Source organism: Gymnoscopelus braueri, assembly GCF_963280865.1.
Source record: "Gymnoscopelus braueri genome assembly, contig: SCAFFOLD_115, whole genome shotgun sequence".
Lineage (NCBI taxonomy): Eukaryota > Metazoa > Chordata > Actinopteri > Myctophiformes > Myctophidae > Gymnoscopelus > Gymnoscopelus braueri.
Genome location: NW_027660556.1, coordinates 33,485 through 55,214, shown reverse-complemented (window position 1 = coordinate 55,214; position 21,730 = coordinate 33,485). Strand labels below are relative to the sequence as shown.

The 21,730-nt window shown below is 42.8% G+C and overlaps 1 protein-coding gene across 1 annotated transcript in view; it reads right to left on the bottom strand.

Moving 5' to 3' along the window:
* Positions 1-21,730, bottom strand: part of LOC308081445 (GTPase IMAP family member 8-like) — a gene marked incomplete at its 5' end in the record, with an annotated part of 52,352 nt that overhangs the window by 25,252 nt on the left and 5,370 nt on the right. Inside the window, one exon of the mRNA XM_080457812.1 lies at positions 1,822-2,439. Within this exon, the coding sequence (XP_080313938.1) occupies positions 1,822-2,439 (618 nt within the window). The remainder of the gene's footprint in view (positions 1-1,821; positions 2,440-21,730) is intronic.

The following is a 21,730-nucleotide window of genomic DNA, read 5'->3' as shown; positions in this document are numbered from 1 at the left end:
GCACCTCCAAAGAAGTTGCCAAAATGCCCCAATATACTTCTGTTGGTAATCGCTGTCGTTTTGAGCGACCTGCCACACCTGTGAGTGACTGGCACACACCTGCTGGCCGGTGAGTGCCATGCAGTCACAGGTGTGTGACTGGCACCTGAGCATGGGTCTTGCAACTTTGACAGAGATCTCTGGAAGATAAAAAGCCTATGGTCCCTCAGTGAATCAACCAGTCTTCTTGGGATGTTGTCTTCCTGGTACGGCCACTTCGTGGTCTGTCTTTGACTTTACCAGTCTCACGGAATGGTACCAGGGCTGACACCAAATAATGCTGCCACTCTGCGTAACGGAACACCAGCTTCCACTTGCCCCATTGCACAGGTCTTATCCTTAGGGGACAAACGTGGCATCTTTCCATGGAGGCAATGTTGCTGCTTGGAGCATACACACACACTCAACAAAGTTGCAGAACCCATGCTCAGGTGCCAGTCACACACCTGTGACTGGCACACTGTCACATTGTAAAGTGGAAGGAAATTAGTGTTTTTAGAATTAAAGTCAGCTAGGCCTATTCTGATTATTTTAGAAGTAAACTAATACTTAGATTTTTATACTGTGCGTATATTTGAATAATTTGTAGGTCTGATAGTGTTATGAGTTTTAGACTTTATATTACAAAACTCTGTGTAGCATCAGGAGATGAGGTCATCACCTTTGAGGCCCCATTATCTCTCTCACACTTCCTCAAAGGGAGTCATAAACTGACTATAGACACACACTATTGCTGTAAGGTTAATATAGTGCTTTAAATGATTTCATAAAGATAGTAATGTTTTGTGGCCTAAACGATCGTATACTCTTATTGTAATATTAACTAGTAATGACTAAAAGTTTTAGATGGATATAAATGCCATCAAATTACACAGCAGGATTCAGTGTGTTGGTTCCCAGTAAATAGAAACTTAAAAATGCCAGATGCCTTGGCCAACTTATTTTAGACAATAAACCTCATAGAAGCTTATCAGCGTTCAAAAATTAGGGAGGTGAGTAATCCAGATGCCTTCGACAGGAGGCTGGGAAAGCCAAGGCTACGGTCAAGCGTGAGAACAGCAGGAAGCCTGATCAACCATCCTCTGCAAACCAACAGCGACATCTATTGATAATGTTTTATGATAGTCTACATTTTGTGAATACACTGTATCGCCCTGAGAGGGTCAGGATGCTTCAGTGCAGAAATATCGCCCTGTCTGGAGCATCATTACTCTGTGCTAGGGAGAGATTTCTGTATCCAGTCAGAGCCTCTGAATTGAATTGTAACTGCTGGTAATTGTATGATTTTTGTATATGATAATTCATTCTGATTGTTTAATAGACTCATAAATAATTGTAAACTTAGATTAAAGGGTAATAAAATAATTGAATTCAACCACAATTGTAATCACCTGTGTAGCGACTCTTATTCAAGGGGTACCCCCTCACTCTATAGAACCGCACTGAACCATGCACCTTGCTTATTTATGAAGTACTAGACCTGACTGTTTTATGGTGTGAAGGTTCAGCTCTTAATCTAACAAAAGGTGACTAAATCAATGATCAAAAATACAATACCAATTGGTATTACTGAAGGGGAGAAATAATCGACCGAAGTTACGTTTCCGAACTTTTGTGAAGAGTTTACATTATGTACATTACACTACTAATCATCAAAGGGGGTCCGAGGACCCCCAGGGGTCCTTGAGGGGGTTCCAGGGGGTTCGCTGGCAGCAGTGGCACACTATTATACTATTACTCTGGCAGTCAGAGAGTTAGTGAGTAATGACTGGTTTCTCTCACCTTGTTTGCTTGCTTCTTCCTGGAACATCTGGTTGGTGTAGTGGCTTCCACCGTTCTTCTCCACCATCTTCATGATTTTCTCCAGCAGCTCAGTGACCTGAGAGGGATCTTTGCTTTCGTTGTTAAAGACATGATAAAAACTACTATATTTGCTGATTAATTTTTGTAGTTCTGGAGAATCTTTCACACTTTCTTCAATTGAACCTTTAAGATCGTCACCATGAGTGAAGAGAATCATGGTGTATTTGTCTGAACTTTGTCCAAATTCTTTCTGAATTTTTGCCACAACTTTCTTCTCCTCTTCTGTGTATCTCCCTAGTTTGATCACATACAGGAACACATGAGGACCAGGAGCAGCACAGGTAATACAGTTTTTGACCTCTTGAATGGTTCCATTATTACTGAACCCAGTGTCAGACAAGCCTGGAGTGTCAATAACAGAAACCTTTCTACCATCCACTACACCACTGGCCTGACTACAGGTCTCTGTCACAGAATTGGGTGAAAACTTGGCTTTAAATGATTCAGAACCCAGGATGGTGTTTCCAGTGGCACTCTTTCCAGCTCCAGTCTTCCCCACCAGCACGATCCGGATTTCTACATCATTTGTTATCAGATCTTCATTTGTTATGAGATCTGATGAAAGAAAGAAAGAAAGAAAGAAAGAAAGAAAGAAAGAAAGAAAGAAAGAAAGACAATGGCAGCATGTATTTATAAATTCATCATTTGAAGTGTGTTGATCATGTTACAGCAACATGACTTTAATTGGTGCATAAGTTATAGAAGGCTATGAATTAGAGGGGATAGAATTACTATATTTCATACTACATTTTATTTAGCTAACTAAAACTCCTCACAAAGTTCAGAAACTTAACTTTTGCCGATTATTTCTCTGTTTCAATAATTGAGGGTTCGAGGCCTATAAGGCTCGAAACCTCTTTGAAACTCTTGGGTTTTACTATTCTTCCGCCGTTTTTTCTGTCACGGCCTAACCGTGTGGTCACTTTTTACAAAACTCGGCAATATGGTAGAGGGCTATGCATCTCGGCCAAGGCCCGAAACTCAAAACCATTGGCCAAAGGGTGGCGCTGTAGCAATCAATTGAAAAATGCCAACACATACATGCAGACTCAAATTTGTTTGAAACTTTACAGTAATGTAGAGGGTCATTCCAAATATCACTGAAACCAATCTTACTCCAATTGGCCAAAGGGGGGCGCTATAGCAAATTTTTTAAAATGCAAACTTTAAACAGGTAAAAGTCATGCCTCGTTTTGGCCGACAGCCATGCAACTTGCTTACACATGTGCCTTGACTCATGAGGAACACATCTATCACTTTGACCAGTAAGCTCCGCCCTTAGATTTTCTGCCATATTGAGCAGTTTGAAAAACATTTAAACCCAGGATTTCTGAGCAATTTGCGTGAAACTGTGTCATCAGTGTCAGCTCCTTTTTCACCAGTTTAGGTCTGATGGTCAAATGGCTTCTCACTACAGTACCTGCCTCGCAACCTCAAGGTCGCCGGTTCAAATCTCACTTTGGGCAGGCTACTTTTCAATTTCATCGCACAAAACACGACTGCATCAATTAATGCATATGCAATTATTAAATACTTATTTGAGAATGTTTTTTCAATGTATGACATACTTCATTCTGAAAATAGCCGATCTACAATCTCACAACTTTTCAGATAGCAACATGTTTCTGAGCTTGTAGATCGGCTACTTTCACTAGTTTCGGTTCCGAGGAGACATACAATTTCTCCATTGGTAAATGGTTTGTGAACGAGTGATCTTAGTGTTAGTGAAACAGGTGCTCAGCTTGGTTCATGACAGAAGACAAAAGTTTATGATCTTCAACAGACAACTTCAGCCTGGACGAAGCTATAGCACTACAGGTAGTGTCTCAGCCTGTGAGTCCGAAGGACGAGAGTTTGATTCCTGTTAAAAGCAATAGGTTGAGGTGTCTATGAGTGAGTTTTTTAACCCCGGATTGATCCCCTGCGTGCCATATATGACCACCTCAGCTGGGTCGAGCTGAAAAGTAGTTTCCCCTGTTGGAATCATTTACTTTTACGGTCTTTATTGTGGGCTGGCTGCAGGAGCAGTGAGAACACTATTATATCTTCACTATTTATAGACTATATTCTCCTCAAAACATTAGCACCCTACTCCTCTTACATACTTTCACTTAGAAACTCCATTCAAATGGAGACCACCTATGCTTTTTCTTTGAAATAATGTGTCGTTTTTCAAATATTTAACTTTAAGCGCCCAATGGCACGTTATTGGCCATGGCCATTTAAAGGGTAGCAACATTAACAAAAACATGAGTCTATACCTGTAACAATGCTCTATACAACAGGGAACCAGATTACTCATATGCTGTGTTGCTTTTGCCAGGATTCGATCACCATGACCTTGCGGTTCAAAGTCAAGAGCTCTTCCAACTGAGCTACCCAGACACAAGAAACGATATACATTGTCAGTAATTGGCTCCTCAATGGTGCTGAAAAGTAACTATGTACATTTACTCAAGTACCAATACAAGTGCTTACAATCCAAACGTGGGTTCCGGTGATGTCATGGCCAAGACAGACGCGTGAATCGCTAGCTCCGCCGAGCCCTATTAAAAATAGCCCTAAAAACAATGTAAAATCTAACAAATGATGAAGGAAATGTACTGACATGGTCGCTAAAGAATGTTGAGAGACAAGAAATCGATGAAGAAGAGTTCTAGCAACGGAAACACGGAAGAGTCAGGACCGCGTCCAAACACAAGGCAGCGAAAGCTAACCCAGCTAAAGCTAACAGGGCCAACGCAAGCCATGGCTGCCGGCAGTACCGGTGGGGAGTCTGAGTTGCTAACGGAGCTAAGAACAAAGATTTTTGTTGGTGTGGTTCTAAACAGAATTAGGAATTCAAAACAACAGTGCGCAAGTCGTACTGAATTCTGTGTCTCCATATTCCAGGCACGTCTGTGCTATAGCCACGCCCCCTTCTGTGATGCACCCGGAACTGATGAGCAGACTTTTCTTTTTTTCGTTTTTACATTATTTATCGACAATAAATCAATATAAACAAACAAAAAACACACACAAACGCTGGGAGGTGTCTTAGAAGAGAGCCTTAGAATGGCTAACGTTGGATTTATGAATATCAAAAATCGCTAAAATAACTATTAAACAGTGGTGGAAAAAGTACTAATTTTTTTTTACTCAAGTAAAAGTATCAATACATGTAGAAATACTCTACAAGTAAAAGTCTGGAATTCAAAATATACTTGAGTAAAAGTACAAAAGTATTCGTATCAAAATGTACTTAAAGTAACAAAAGTAGAAAGTACTCATTATGCAAAAACTTTCCTATTTCACAAGTTTTTAAATGTATAAAAATCTTTTGAACAGATCTACGAGCTCACAATGCATGGCATTGTGAGCTTGTAGATCGGCTATTTTCAAATGGCCGAAATGTATCTAGGGCTGAAGTGGTTAATGTATCTTTATACATTTCCGTCTAATAAAATATTCAATCAATCAATCCACCTGGCCAGCTAAAAAAAAAAGAAGGAAATTGGCCTTTGGCACTCTGACATACATCAATATCAAGAGTGTTTATTATTATATCCACATAGTAATACCCATTAATATTATTATTATTATTATTATTATTATTATTATTATTATTATTATTATTATTATTATTATTATTATTATCATTATTATTATTATTACCCTTATTAGTTATAGGCCTACCCATAGTCATTGTTTATTATACCCACCTTTATAACAAAGTTGTATGTGCCTTCTATTTACATTTATATTTATGTTTTCTACTTAATTTATGTTTGCATGATTTTATTTATTTGTATTATATGTTTGAATATTTAAGTTTTTTATCTTTAAATAAATGATGTTTTATTTCAATAAATGATCTTTTGTTAGTATTCATTATCTAATTAATTACAAATGGAAAATATGGCCAAGAGAAATAAGCTCTTAATTTCTAATTAATTTAGACCTTTATGGACCCCTGCAGGGCGTTTCCCGTCATAGCAACGTCAATGATGTTTGGTGTTTTACTTTTCACAATGAGTTGTATATTATTATGTCTACAGCATATGGCATATGGTATGGGCCATGGCTTTGGTATGGGCTAGCCACTTCGGATCATATACCAATTACTATGATGATTAATGTTGAGAATGTATACCAGCTGACTGTTACTGGCAGTGTTAACACAGGGAAGCTGACTAAAACTGACCAAAAGAGGACATTGATAGATATTCTATCTTGACAGACAATTTATAAAAAATATATAAATATAGAACTGCCTAGGCATTCCCTAATGTTTAAATGTGAACTGTACAGACCCACATCATGCTACTGAACTGTGTACCATGTATGATAATATTGTGTCAGCTTTAATTATCTCTAGTGAGCCGGAGCCCTTCTGTACATTTAAGAACAAGGTTTTTAACATCAAACCTTGGTGGAATGAGTATGTGGCTGAGAAACACTCTGAAGCCAGAGAGGCCTTTAAACTCTGATCTGGTCTTAGGCAGGTAGGCCTGGACAGTGGGTTTTGCTTGAGCGTAAAAAACAAACAAATGCTAAATTTAAACATGCTCTTTGTTTTATTAAGACACAATGAGGGCTGATTCGCTTGCTAGGAAACTGCAAAAGAGCAACTATGATGACTTCTGGAAAGAGGTCAGGGTCATGAATAACTGTAAAACCTCTTTACCATCTGATATTGAGGGTGTCTGTGGCCAAGACAAGATTGCCATCAAGTTGCTTGACAATAACAAGGCTTGTGGCTTGGACTATATTACTGCAGAACACCTAAAGTATGCCAGCTATAGGCTCTGTCCACTGCTTGCTATGTGTTTCACAGGCCTCATGGTTCATGGTGTTCTTCCTGAATCCATTATGTCTGTACTGTTGGTGCCTGTCCTGAAAGACAAGGCTGGGAAGCTAAATAGCATGGACAATTATAGACCTAATTGACTTGCCAGTGTCTTGTCTAAAATATTGGAAAGAATCCTCCTAACTAGGCTGGAGGTGTGTGTTCTCATACTGATAATAGTGTGTATTTTTGTGCTTTATTGATGGTTCCAGAGCATTTGATAGAGTAATCATGCAAAGTTATTTATGGAATTGATTGATAGAGGTGTTCCAAAATACTTATTAAGAACACTAGTCTTTTGGTATGCCCGTCAGATGTTTCAGGCAAAATGGGGCAATTACATTTCTGAACCATTCCATGTCAGTAATGGGGTCTGCCAGGGAGGGATTTTAAGTTGTTTAATGTTAAATGGGTGCACCACTGGCTGTGTGGGTGACACTGTTGTCAATCATCTCATGTATGCTGATGATTTAGTTATATGTAGTCCATAGTGCTGGGCTTCAACAATTATTGAAGATCTGCACACAGTATTGCAAAGATTTTGACCTAAAATATAATGCCAAAAAAAGTAACATCATGATCGTGAGAAGCAGAGAGAACAGGAAATTATCTTTCCCTGCTTTTCAATTGTGTGATAGTCCTCTCATAATCTGCAAGGAAATAAAATACTGTGGTCATGTCCTCACTGTGATGATTGGATGGACACAGAGATGTCTACAGACAATGTATGCACAGGCCAATATGCTGCTCCTGAAATTGTATTCTGTTGATGTTATCATCATCATCATCATAATTGTCATTATCATTATTATTACGGGGCCAGGCTTCAAGCATGGCTCCGTTTTGATATTTGCATTATTCTGTCACTTCTTCTGCCACTTTTTGCAGTTCTGGCTTAACCGTGCATACGCTTTTTCCGAAACTCGGCCATATGGTAGATGGTCATGAAAAACTATCAAGAAATAATTCTCAGTCATTCGTCAAAAGGTAGCGCTATAGCACTCAACTGAAAAATGCCAACTTTGAAAGGGTACAACTCATGCCCGATTGTTGGCTTCACTGTATGTCCCGAAACCAGTGGTGGAAAAAGTAAAAAGTAATTTTTTTTTACTTCAGTAAAAGTATCAATACTGCAATATAGAAATACTCTGTTACAAGTAAACGCCCGGAATTAAAAATGTACTTGGGTAAAAGTATAAAAGTATTGGCATCAAAATGTAATTAAAGTACCAAAAGTAAAAGTACTCATTATACAGAATGTCCCATTTCAAAGTTTTGAAATGTATACAAATATTTTGAAAATAGCAGATCTATAAGATCACAATGTGTCGCATCACGACGCATTGTGAACTTATTTTCAAATGGCCGAAATGTATATAGGGCTGAAGAGGTTAATATATGTTTTGTAATAATAATCAAAATCTACAAAGTAACTCGGAGCGCAACCTGTCCCACAACACAGGCCAGTAGGCTATTAAGGGTGATTTTTGAATTATAAAATGCAGATTTGAATGCACATCACCTGTTGGGGTGTTGGGTTAAAAAGAGGATTGTGAAAAGGTCCTTGTAGGAAATTTACTGGAGCGATGAGTCTACATGTTTGACTTGATTGTTAATTATGATTGACAGAGTCACATATTAATTTCGCAAAATGTTTCCTCGGTGCAAACAGAATACAGAATACAACTACAGAATATAATATACAAGTGTACTACAAGTGTAACAAGTGTAATATACTGTACAAGCGTACTATACAAGTGTATGCAGTCAACATGCAATGACAGTGAGGAATATTAAATAAATGATGTAAGCTATAGGCTAATTATTATATTATATTGTATTATATTATATAAATTACAGTATTCCCACTGTGCATGCTCGGCCACCCGACCATAAACAGAGTTTTGAAAAATGTACACTGTGGCCGGAGTTCTCAAAAAGATGCGTTTAAACTGGAACTACTCTAGTGAAATACAAATGGAGAACCTCAACATGTACTCAAGTAGAACACTTGAGTAAATGTACTTCGTGACCTTGGCTTCCACCACTGAACCCCGTGCAGGCGGTTATCTTCCTTGTTTAAATTCCTAAGCAGGACAAAATCTCTAAACAAAATGCTTACGGAGCAGATTACGCTATCCACTGACATGTACTTGGGTCAAAGTACCAACAACAAAACTGGTATCAGAATGGACGTAGAGTACCAACGTGAGAAGTGTTTAATAGGCAGCCTGTCCCCATTCACAATTTCTCAGATACAATGGTTAAGTTATACATCACACTTCAGCATGGTGTACGTGGTGGCTTCTGTCATGCTATTTTGTTCTGTTTAACCGAAAGCGAAACTATGTGTTTGTATGCGCGGCTCCGAATATCTCCCTGTTATGTAAATGGTCAGTGCGGTTTGTGTACATTATGAGAACATGCTGGGTTTTGGGTGCAGAGTAGAGGGTTGGAAGAACTGGGTACTCCAAGGTTCTCAGTCATTGGAGGATGCAGCGCTAGAATTGATAGATTGGCAAGAAAGACTTAAGTGGTCAAGTGATTAAATACATTGCTGACATTTGCTTTGCAGTTTGTTGCCAGTTGCGGTGGACTGGCTGAAAACTACAATACCTTCAAAAGAGGTCATACTTTACATCAGCAACCATGCGGTGTAAAATGTATCCAAGTATCTTGCTCATCATTGACCTAACGTTTATTTCAATTACCATGTGACCACTGATTGACCAAGGTGTGATTAAGGTTGTGTATGCTGTCGGTAACCTTCCATTTCTCTAAAACAGGTCGACTGCTTGCAGGAGAGACGTATACAATTTTGCTGTCGTTAACTTTCCATTTCTCTGAAACAGGTCATAAGTGGCAGAAGAGAATTGTACAATTTTGTACAGCCCGAGAATAATGTCAATTGACCTGTGCATAAAGCACAGGAAAGTTGTTTTGTTGTGTTTCCAATTACAAGTTGTGCACAGTAAAGGAGGGTGGCACCCTGGCCTCTGCACATTCCTATGCTGTGTGCCCTGCCGGGTGGCAGGTCAAGGAGGGAAATAGTATGATAGCATATGTATAGTATAATAGTATATTCATATTAAGATAGTATAGGATTATATAGTGACAGTAGTATAATGTTAAGTGACTATACTAAAGTTCATACTTGTAGAAACTTTCATGTCGAATTGATGTAATGCTGCCTTTAATTGTTGTTAATTAGATATGCTTAGACTTATGGCAGAGTGACCAATACAGAGACACTTAAGTGTAAGGAAGGAGAGACAGTGACACGCACACACTCTCATACACAAGCACGCCACAAATTAGATAGTATAACAGTACAAATACAGTCGATAGTCGAGATAGTATAATTAAGGTCCAAAGCATAATACGGGCCAAAGACCTAAGTGAAAGACTTGCCACTAGACAATATTTACTACACAATTTTTTTTTATATAAAGGAGGGACACTATACAATTAATTTGACTAGTACCAATGTCACTCTCCGCCAGAAGAAAGAATAAGAAACCAAAAAGAGAGAGCTTCCCAAGACCCAACAACCATGTTGTCCAACAATTTTGATTTTGATTTTGATAGTAATGTTGGGGGACGTAATCTGATCGTAGCGATCTCCCTGGCAGCATAGGCACATTAAATATAGGCTGTGTTGCCCTTCGCACATGGCAAGTGATAAGAGAGCAGATACAGAAGAATCCCAATACACACCACAGAAACATTATATTGCCACCTGGGCCCCCATGCTGAACTTGACGAAGAACACCCCTGCACGATATCTACGACCCGACTTTTGACCTCAAGGAGGGTACGGATCTGACTGGCGCTTGGGGGTTGGGGCCCCTGTGTATAATACGGGGGGCTCCGGTCTCAGGCCCCAGGAGGGTACGGACCCGGGGGCTCGGGAGTGGGACCTCCGTCTCTTAGCTCATTCAGTGCCAAGTACATTTGTTAATGGCACTGGATGGGTTGGGGGGGGGGGGGCTAGTCTTGGGCTCTGTCGGAACCTCCTCCTCCGGGCTCGGAAAAGTGACCACCTCAACCAGAGGAATTGGAGAAGAAACCAAAAATGCACACATATTACAAGATAAATTTCTTTTTTTATAAAAAATAATAATAATACACATGTTAGAATAGTTGCTTGTAAAGGAAAACTCAGTGGGAATGCCCCACTGAGGGACCCTAAGTTTAGCAATACACTTATTGAAATCTAATGACAAATGATGTGATTGTCCCCAATAAGAGCTCATGTCCAGATGGTAGGTTTGGGACTGCCCCAGCCTAGTTCAGAGTTTCCCCTTCAAAGAAAAGGGTTTTCCTCGGCTCACATGACTCAAAAAGAAAAAAAATGGGACCTGATTTTTTTTAAACATGCAATATGTTATGCTAGTGGATAATTTCTATAAAGTACTGTTTAGATTTTAATCTTGTGTTGTTGTGGGTACTAAATTCGTACCCAAGGAGGGGTTGATGGTCCATTGTGGAACCTTGGGCCGTCAACCTTTACTTTATAGAGTGCAGTCAGAAGACAGGCCTTGATAGCCACAGCGTTGATATACTGAATGTAATAGATAAGAACTTCAGAATTCTCCAGGCGCTCAACCGAACGCTTGTTTGCATGCAGACTTAGATGTGGAGCGATTTGCCTTCGTGATATATCAGGTCGTATTGTTTTAATATCATTAATTTGCTGTTCTGTTATTCACGTAGTATAGAGGGAATCTCCCTTGTTTGTCAATAAAGATGCCTTGCGCATGTAAAAAGTAATTTCTGTGTATGTCGTCTATAAACTGGACTTTAGGGTTTTATTGAACCAAGAGTGACAGGTCTGTTACGGCACATCAGTTTACACGGGCCAAAAATGCGTTTGCTTGTGGACGAACACCCCCAAATGCATATAAATAGCTACGTTTATAAAAAATACCCGTAGAGAAGAAGCGGGGGAGGAAGAAGAGGGGGGGGGGGGGGGTGGGCAAGTGGGAAGGGAGATCAAACAAGAGAACAACAAAAAAGCCAAACAAGTTATCTACATATTTACATTAGTACCTGAGATAAAAAAAATATGACGAAGGTGCCTGAGCATAGCAGCAATGTATACTGTGCATGATATACTTTAAGGTTAAGGTGCTTAGAGAAAAAAAAGAAAGTGAATTCCATTTTATGTCAGTGCTCAGTTGCTTGTTAATTCCCTATGAAATTAATTAACTATAAGTGTTTATACATTTTAACAGGACAAGCAGGATTACATCATACAAGACCTCTTAAAACCACCATAACGATAGACACAGAGTCTCTTCACTACTCATATCCGCCCATGCTCATCTTGGGCATGGCGAGCCGGCATATACTGCCTGAATATCAGTCCAGACCACAGCACAAAGTTGTTCAGCGATTACGATTAATCTCAGCAGAAATCAAATGTATCCACTATCTCAAAGTATTTATTAAGTGATCTGCAAAGGTTGATCCGTTACAAGACAGTGCACGCACACCACCGTGGGTGCGGTAGTTAAGTGAAGAGTTGCAGGTGCACACATAATTAATAAACATACACAGACACACACAACCGCCTGCCAGGTAAGCACCTCAACGGGCAGAGTCAGTGGGGCAGAGACGGTGCGCGGCCAGCCAGGCCCCGCCCCCAGCTGGGCTGCGTCATCGACGGGCGTTACCTGCCCGTCTATCTGTGGAATCAACCTGAAGTGAGCGCACCTGCGTCGCTCAGCTGGGGAGCGCACCGACAAACCAAAAGCACCGTCTCTGCCTCAGTATGGCCTGACTCTCCACGCTGACCAGACAGGTGCACAGGCGGTAAGCGAACCCCCACTTATTCTCCTCCTCATTACTTGGTGTTATGTAACTCGGAGTCTAATGGTTATATGTTTCTGTTATAGGCAACCTAGGACCCGATGTATTAACGGACCATTCATGGACTGGAAACCCACGCAGAGCGCGTGAGGGAGATTCGCATGGACCATTAATGACACTGAACCCCGAGGGGTGAAAGTTTGCTTTATTTGATTTATGATTTGAAACGTATAAACAAACGGCACCAGGGGTTTCCCCCCTGTGGACGTGCCATACTTCCTGAATAAAACGCCCTGTGAGGCCTTCGCAAATACTGTCTCCGAGTGTTGGTTTGGTTCAGTCTTCACAAATTCAGTGTAAACGTTAGTTCATGTAGACACGGAAGGCAGAATGTTTATATACTTCATTCATACTCCCCGTACCCCCCCATTCGCTAACAAGCTTATTCAGTTGTACTTCTTTAAGGCATACGTTCAACCCCTTGTCATTCTCATTTGCTACAAGCTAACTCACTCACGCCCTCATACCCACAGTGCATCTCAGGCGGTTCATTTAAGCAGCCTCTGTTCTCTGTTCATTCTATGTGTGTGGCTGTCAGTGCCGGTTGTACAGCTGTAGGTTTTCAAATTTTCAATTTCTTGGTTGCTGAACTAATGCATTTTGCTAGCTGCTGCGAGCTGTCTTCTGCTACTTATCTACGGTTTGTGTGCTGCTCTACGATATTTTGGTGCTATATGAGATGGATTTGCTAATGATGCTGACTTTTAACACTGCTACAGCAGCCAATGCTTCTTCTATTATTGCTGCTAACACTTCTGTGCTCATAGCTCAAAGCTAATACAGCATGCTTGCTGCCCATGTACAGTAGAAGCTTGGTTGTAGGCTACTCCCTTTTACCATGTGGAAAGCTGGAATTGTTTGTAGCTTAAAGCTAACGTAGCATGCTGCTGCATGTAGAATCTTTGTTTGTTATACAGCACTGCACAGTTAGCATGCTTGCTTCCCATGTGGAAAAATCGAATTGTTTGTAGCTTAAAGCTAACAGCATGTTGTTGCCATGTAAAAGCTTTGATTGTTTGTTCAACACTGCACAGTTAACACAGCAGGCTTGCTTCCCATGTAGGCTACTCCCCTTTACCTCATCAGGTAATGAATCTTGGCTATTTTAGATTATTATTATTATTGTTTACTTAAGGTATAGAAGTAATGGAGTTATTTGGGCCAAATTTTTTTCCAAAATAAGTACTGCTTCTAAGTTCTAATGCTGTTCTGCTGAGGCACTCTTGACTCTGGGAATACCCACAATGGTGCAGTGCCATCTAGTTGGCTCTGAAGCTTCAAGCAGAGTTTCCAACAGTTGTATTGCTACTGCTCGCTCAAATGCTTTTATAATATGTTTATACTTAAGGCTGTCGTAGACTTTCTGTGTGCAACGGGGCATAATATAAGACAAGTCAAATTCAGACATGTACTCAAGCCAGGATAGGAAAACACAGCATGTGTATCAAATCAGTGCTGCCATGTATGCTTATTATAAGCGACTTTGGGATTGTGTTCCGTAAGTCACAGCAAATATATTACTGAACAGCGTTCATGGGAAGGAACCCCAGATTCATATGTAATCACGGTGCAAAAAATGTTTAATATTCTAAACATTTGTTTTGCGACTTGTTTTTATAGACTTGGCCGCTTGTTTCTCTTACAATCTGGCAACACGGCGTGGTGGTGTCATGTGACTTTTCTTGGGAGTAATCAGGAAGTCTCATACAATACAGCAATGCATCTTGGGTACTGTAGTCTATGCAACTGACAGTCATATCATGGGGATCAGTTCAATGCTACCGTGTGAGAATAAGGTGAAAGGGCAAGGGTGTTTTCTTTTTAACTGGTCATGTGCAGGCATTATGGCAGTGTAACTGTCATGTTAAATAGGTACACAACTATCATGGGATATTCAAGTTAATTTAATCCACTCAGTGAAGCTGTTATTTCTGCATTCCTGTTCTATTCACTTAATCAACGCTCAAGTTCAGGTAACTATAATATGGGTGGATTAGTTGCAGAGGCTTAAATAGATAATTACTTCATGGTGGATTTGAAGTCTTGTGAAATGGGGTGATTGCTTCAATTGTAGTGGGTTGTCCTCCAGGGGGTGCCATTTAGAGGGCAAACAAAGGTTAATCTGATTCTCAGATGCAGGTAGATTCATTAGTGCACTGAAGCTAATTTGCACGTTACTTCTCTTTTAGCTAACCATGTCATTGTAAAGAGATATTCATTGCTTGAATTCACACTGCTTCTGTTTTCGTTTCATGATTGACTGCTATTATGGTGATCCAAGGCTTTGATGGCATGACCATCTTTCCATCACGGATGCCGGGAAGGTTCAGGTTGGGTTTCCGTTAGTTCTAAAGTGCGAGCTACTGATTCTACTACTAAAAGGGGCTGTTGTATAGCATTATGTAGCATTGACACCGTACTGCTATTCAAGTCAAAAGCTTAACAGGTAATGTGAGGTAAGGATTGTAGTATATGTAAGAAGGGTTAATGGAAGTAGTTGGAAGAAGAGCAGATAAGGGTAGCTATTGTATTCATTGTGGATTGAAGCTCGTGAATGGGGTGATTGTTTTAACTGTAATTATCTCTAGGGGGTGCCATTTAGAGGGCATACAAAGGCTAATCTGATTCTCTGCTGCTTCAATTTCTATCATCATTATGGATTGGATTCATCGTTTGATGAGCTAACTTGCATGTTACCTTCACTTTTAGCTTAAACATGTCTTTGTAAAGGGATATTCATTCATTGCTTAAACTTATTCTGCTTCTGTTTTATGTTTCTTGAGCAACTGCCCATTATGGTGATCCAATTCTGACGATGGCATGAACTTCTGTCCATCATGGATGCTGGGAAGGTTCAGGTTGTGGGTTGCTGCCGGTCTTCATAACTACTGCAGCGATATGGTCATTGCCGAGCAGTTCTCAAGATCACCTTGGTGGTATAACTGGATCTACTTCTGCCGAAGTCATGAGAGGCAGGTCATCATTAATCAAATCTAAATTTATTCTGGTTCAAGCTTACTGAAAGCCATGTCGGTTGCTCACTGCTTGATCTGTGTAACCCACTCACACTGATGTTCTAAAGGAACGGCGTCCATAAAATCCAGGCGTATGTCAAATGGTATGGATCGTTTAATGATCTCGGACATTTAAGTATTCTGGGATGGTCGCTTTATATTGAACTTATTACATGGGTGTTTAAATCGCTCCATTCTATGTTGGGATTGTGATAGTGAAATGTTGTGAAAAGTTAATGCATGATTTGACTCAAAAGTAGCTTGGATCACTCGGCTCATGTGTCGATGAACGCAGCTAGCTGCGAGAAGTTATGTAATTACTAAGCGGAGGAAAGAATCTTAACTAATGTAGATATTACTTGGAAGCAGTTTCTATCAGTATCTTATGGGTTTCTTAGATGTGGGGAATACTTTCTTGCACTGAAAGCTTTAACCCCTTGCATGACATTTCCATTCCTGTCTTCTCTTTCAGTCACATGTTTCAATTCCTCTTAAGCACTCTAAATCAGATTAATTATTCTTATGGAATATCAATTATTGTAAGAACTGATACCGCTTTATTCTAATGGAATATCAATTATTGTAAGAACTGATACCGCTTTTGTCCGTTCTCTTCTATGTCTCGCTACCTTCAACGGCGGTTAAATTCTGGGGGAGATGAACCTTGTTCGGATGTTGGGAGGGCCACGTCAAGGCTTGGTTCGCTGCCAGGAAGCAGGATGCCTTCAGATGTGGACCCAAGTTGTTCACTCCTTTCGGATCGGTGCTGCAACTCAGCATCATCTTTGGTTCCATCATTCACACTGAAAGCCATGGGTCGTTGGTCATCTGCTACTTATGAACGTTATATCCGTTAAATACGGGTGAAATTCTCGCAGCTCAAAAAGCCATGAGTGTAAATGTATGATCAATTATGAATAAATCAGGAGTTGCATAATTGATGTCATGTTAAGTTGCTCCTGCCAGAGCGCAGGTTGGGGGTCAGGTAAAACACTATAGCTTTGTCGTGTTATGGTCTCACGTACGCTATAGTGTGGTATTATGATGTTATGGTAACTTCATAGTATAGTTGGTCTTCATATTCTCAGTGGTTTAGGTTGGTAGACACATTTAACCCAAGGTATCGGTCGTGTCTGGTTCACGAATACCTCACGTGGTGGTAGGTACACATTTAACCCAAGGTATCGGTCGTGTCTGGTTCACGAATACCTTACGTGGTGGTAGGTACACATTTAACCCAAGGTATCGGTCGTGTCTGGTTCACGAATACCTCACGTGGTGGTAGGTACGGTTAACCCAAGGTATTGGTCGTGTTTGGTCTCACGTATACCTCACGTGGTAGGCTTGACCAAGGTACCTCACGTGGTAGGCATTGACCAAAGGTATTGGTCGTCACTAGAAATATAGCGTATTCCTTCTATATCAGGTCATCGTTCAGGCGAGCGGGACTTGCCTAAAGGGTTAGCATGGCTGCCATCATATAGAAGGAATTAGACAGTACAGTCTGTCTATACACTTGGTGTATTCCTTCTATATCAGGTCACCGTTCAGGCGAGCGGGACTTGCCTAAAGGGTTTCGCATGCTGCCATCATATAGAAGGAATTAGACAGTACCGTCTGTCTATACACATAGTTATTCATAATTTCATAGTTTATTTCCTTTAACATCAGAACACAGTTGTGTTTTGCCAAATGTGCATCTAATAGTTGCTGCAGCGCAGAATGTCGGCTTTAGATGTGAAGGGCATCATCGTATGCATTTAAAGGAAATGTGTCAGCACTGACAACTCACATAGTTAATTCATGTAATATATTCATTTATATCAAATGGATTAAATGAAGTGCGTCACTTTGATGCTTTAACTGATAAACATTCTCATATAGGTTAAGGTGTGGCGCTGTATTGCTCACTGCAAGTGAGCGCGTGTTGGGGGTTGTGATGGAATGATCTGTGACATGTTTGCACAGGAATCTGTAATATCACATGAGCAGAGTCACACCGCCAAACTTGAATGCAATATCATTGCATATATGGGTTATGGTTAATATGGTAATAGTTAATAAATGGTAAATGGTTCATTAACTGTCTGGTTATTTCTGAGCTGAAGTGTCTAAATGAAATTCAGTGTAAACGTTAGTTCATGTAGACACGGAAGGCAGAATGTTTATATACTTCATTCATACTCCCCGTACCCCCCCATTCGCTAACAAGCTTATTCAGTTGTACTTCTTTAAGGCATACGTTCAACCCCTTGTCATTCTCATTTGCTACAAGCTAACTCACTCACGCCCTCATACCCACAGTGCATCTCAGGCGGTTCATTTAAGCAGCCTCTGTTCTCTGTTCATTCTATGTGTGTGGCTGTCAGTACCGGTTGTACAGCTGTAGGTTTTCAAATTCCCTCCACCTCCCCGGCCTCCTCCCTGTGGCTTTTAGTTCATATTGTTATTGGTTGATTCTGTGTATTGTACTGTGGTTCTATAGGTTGATTCTGTGTTGTTCTATGATTCTGTGTATTGTACTCCGTGGTTCCATGATTCTGTGTATTGTACTGCGTTTTGGATTGTACTATGTTGTGGTTGTTTAATTATGCATTGATGGTTCAATGTTATGTTAAACTGTATTATGTTTCATGCTTTCTGTCTCTCCTCTGTCTCTCCCTCTCTCTTTTCCCCCGACACGGTCGAGGCAGAAGGCCGCCACCCTAGAGCCTAGGGTCTGCCTGACGTTTTCTCCCAGTTAAGAGGGAGTTTTTTCGTTGCCACTGTCGCTAATTGCTTGCTCAGGGTGGGATCGTCGGGTCTCTTCTCTACATGTAAAGTGTTGAGACAACTTTGTGATTTGACACTTTACTTGAATTGAATTGAATGCTCTGCTCTGGGGGTTGTGATGGAATGATCTGTGACATGTTTGCACAGGAATCTGTAATATCACATGAGCAGAGTCACACCGCCAAACTTGAATGCAATATCATTGCATATATGGGTTATGGTTAATATGGTAATAGTTAATAAATGGTAAATGGTTCATTAACTGTCTGGTTATTTCTGAGCTGAAGTGTCTAAATGAAGTTCAATTCAATTTATTAAAGTGTCAAATCACAACAAGTTGTCTCAAGACACTTTACATGTAGAGGTGGTGGAGAATACGGGTAAAGACTGATCCACGCCAATACCTCCGATTATGGAGCATGCACAGGCACTCACCGCGCTGCTTAAAAGCCAGACTGAATTACAAACAGTGGTGCAAAAGCTAGTTGATAAGATGGCACAGGAACCAGTGATCTCACAGGCACCGGGCGACGTACTTACCAAACTGTCCCCCGATGACGACATCGAAGCCTACCTGGAAGTATTCGAGTGCACCGCCGCCCGCGAAAGGTGGCCCTTGGCCGACTGGGCCTCCCTCCTCGCACCGTTCCTGACCGGCGAAGCCTGACAATGGCCGACGCTCAGGATTTCCCCAAACTAAAGGCCGCAATCCGGGCCAGCCACGGTTACAGCCTTCCCGCCCGGGCTCAGAGATATCACAGCTGGGCCTACCAAGTGGCCCAGTCTCCGCGCCCGCAGGTAGCCGCCCTGCTGAGGGTGGCGCACAGCTGGCTGACCACCGGGGGAGACCCCCCCGCCATTGTCCGCCTGGTGATCGATAGATGCATCCGCTCGTTGCCGCCTGATGCACGGAAGTACGCCTCGCAAGTCAGCCCCAGCTCCCTGGAAGAACTGGTGGCGCTGTTGGAGAACCACCAGGTTAGCGTGGAGATGCTAAAAACTACTAAGATGGACACGCCGCGCGGCGGTCCCGAAGAGCGTACCGGCCGCGAGCAGAAGAGGATGCCGCCGCCCAACCGCTCTCCTCCTCGACGGAGGAACTCGGCCCCCGACAGGCCCAGTCGGGGCCCACCGACCAGAAGGTGCTACGTTTGTGGCCAGCAGGACCACATTTCCTGGGCCTGCCCAGACAGGGACCGGGATGTCACCATGCCCACCGCATCCAGCGCGGACGGAGCCAGGCCCTGCCTCCACTTGGGAAGCAGCCAGAAGTGTCACACCTCCTTACCAGTGAAAGTGGAGGGAATCGACACGCACGCTCTCCTGGACTCGGGGAGTGCCGTCACCTTGGTCCACGCCGCCCTGCCGGGCCCGCTGGAGAAGGCAACTATTCCGGTCACGTGTGTCCATGGCGACCTACGCCACTACCCCGTCAGCTACATCCACATCCAGACGCCCCGAGGGAACGCAGTGGTACCAGCGGGGGTCGTGCCGAATCCACCGTGCCCCTTCTGATCGGCTCGGATTGCCTCCTCTTCGCTCGTTACTGGGAGCCCGGCCTGACGCGACCGCCGCTCCGTAGCCGCCACCAACGACCCCCCCGGCTCAGCCCGGCCGAGCCCCGCCCGGACTGCCCCGCCTTCGGAGCCCCCAGCGACGCCTCCCCCAATGGCGACTCCACAGGAGGAGACGCAGCGGCGTGCGAAGAGGAAGGAGGACCCCACGCCCTGGCGGAGACCTCGCCAGAGCTAGACGCAGACGCTGACCCGTTCGCGGAGTTCCCGCTCCCATAAGCGACCGTCTCGTCCCGAGGAGGAGAGTTCGCCACGGCCCAGTGGACCGACCCGAACCTTGAGATGGCCCGGCAGCGAGTCGCGGCCATAAATGGACAAAAGTGCGAGGGGGTGAGTGACCTTGTGTCGCCATATTTTAATGTGAAAAATTGATTGTTGTATCGGGTCGTGTTTGATAACGGGGGGGGGGTAATTGACCAGCTCCAGGTACCGAAAACGTATGTCACTCGAGTCTTATACTTAGCCCACACCCACCAGTTCGGGGCCCACCTAGGGGTGAAGAAAACATATGATCATATATTGGCTCGCTTCTATTGGCCCGGGGTAAAACGGGCCGTGGAGGATTTTTGCAAGAGCTGCCCTGAGTGTCAAAAAACGTCTCCTCGTCCCTCACAACGCAACCCTCTCGTACCACTACCCATTATTGATGTACCGTTCTCACGGCTTGCGATGGACATTGTGGGCCCACTCCCCAAATCCACCCGGGGCCACCGATATATTCTTGTCATTGTCGACTATGCCACACGCTATCCAGAAGCCATTGTAATTGAGGAGTCCCACAGCCCGTGGTCCAGCCCGATCGTGATCGTGCCAAAACCTGATGGGACCCTGAGGTTCTGTAATGATTTTAGAAAGTTAAATGAAGTCTCGGCCTTCGACGCCTACCCCATGCCCCGGGTCGACGAACTGATCGAGCGGCTGGGGCCAGCTCGCTTTGTCAGCACGCTGGACCTGATGAAGGGGTACTGGCAGGTGCCCCTGACCGAGAGGGCCAAGGCGGCATTCTCCAACCCCGAGGGCCTCTTCCAGTACCGCGTCCTGCCGTTTCCACGGGGCCCCCGCCACCTTTCAACGGCTGATGGACCGGGTCCTACGGCCCCGCCGTGAATACGCCGCGGCTTACCTTGACGACATCGTCATACATAGCCCCAGTTGGACCCAGCACTTCCAGCACCTCGACGCCGTCCTGGGAGCCCTGAGACGAGCCGGCCTCACCGCCAACGCCAATAAGTGCCGGGTGGGCCTGGCCGAGAGCGACCTTTTAGGATACACCATCGGCCGGGGTTGTGTGAAGCCCCAGGTCCGGAAGGTGGAGCGGATCCGGGACTGGCCTCGACCCGCGACAAAGAGACAAGTAAAATCATTCATGGGCCTAATTTCCTATTATCAAAAATGTATTAAAAATTACGCTACTATTGCAGCCCCCCTGTACGAATTGACCCGCCAAAGCCTGCCCCACCACGTCGCCTGGACAGTGGACGTGCCATACTTCCTGAATAAAACGCCCTGTGAGGCCTTCGCAAATACTGTCTGTGAGTGTTGGTTTGGTTCAGTCTTCACAGCACGTATGCATACATTTCAATACAGTAATGCATTGATGCTAAAAAGAAAATATACTTTGAATACTTAGTATTTTTAAAAGCAAATATTCCAATACTTTAACTCAAGTACAAATTTGACCACTACTGATCTGAGAGTGTAAAAATGGAACCACATGGACCCTAACCCATTTGTGTGAGGATTTTACTGTGCAGCTGTGTTTCTCC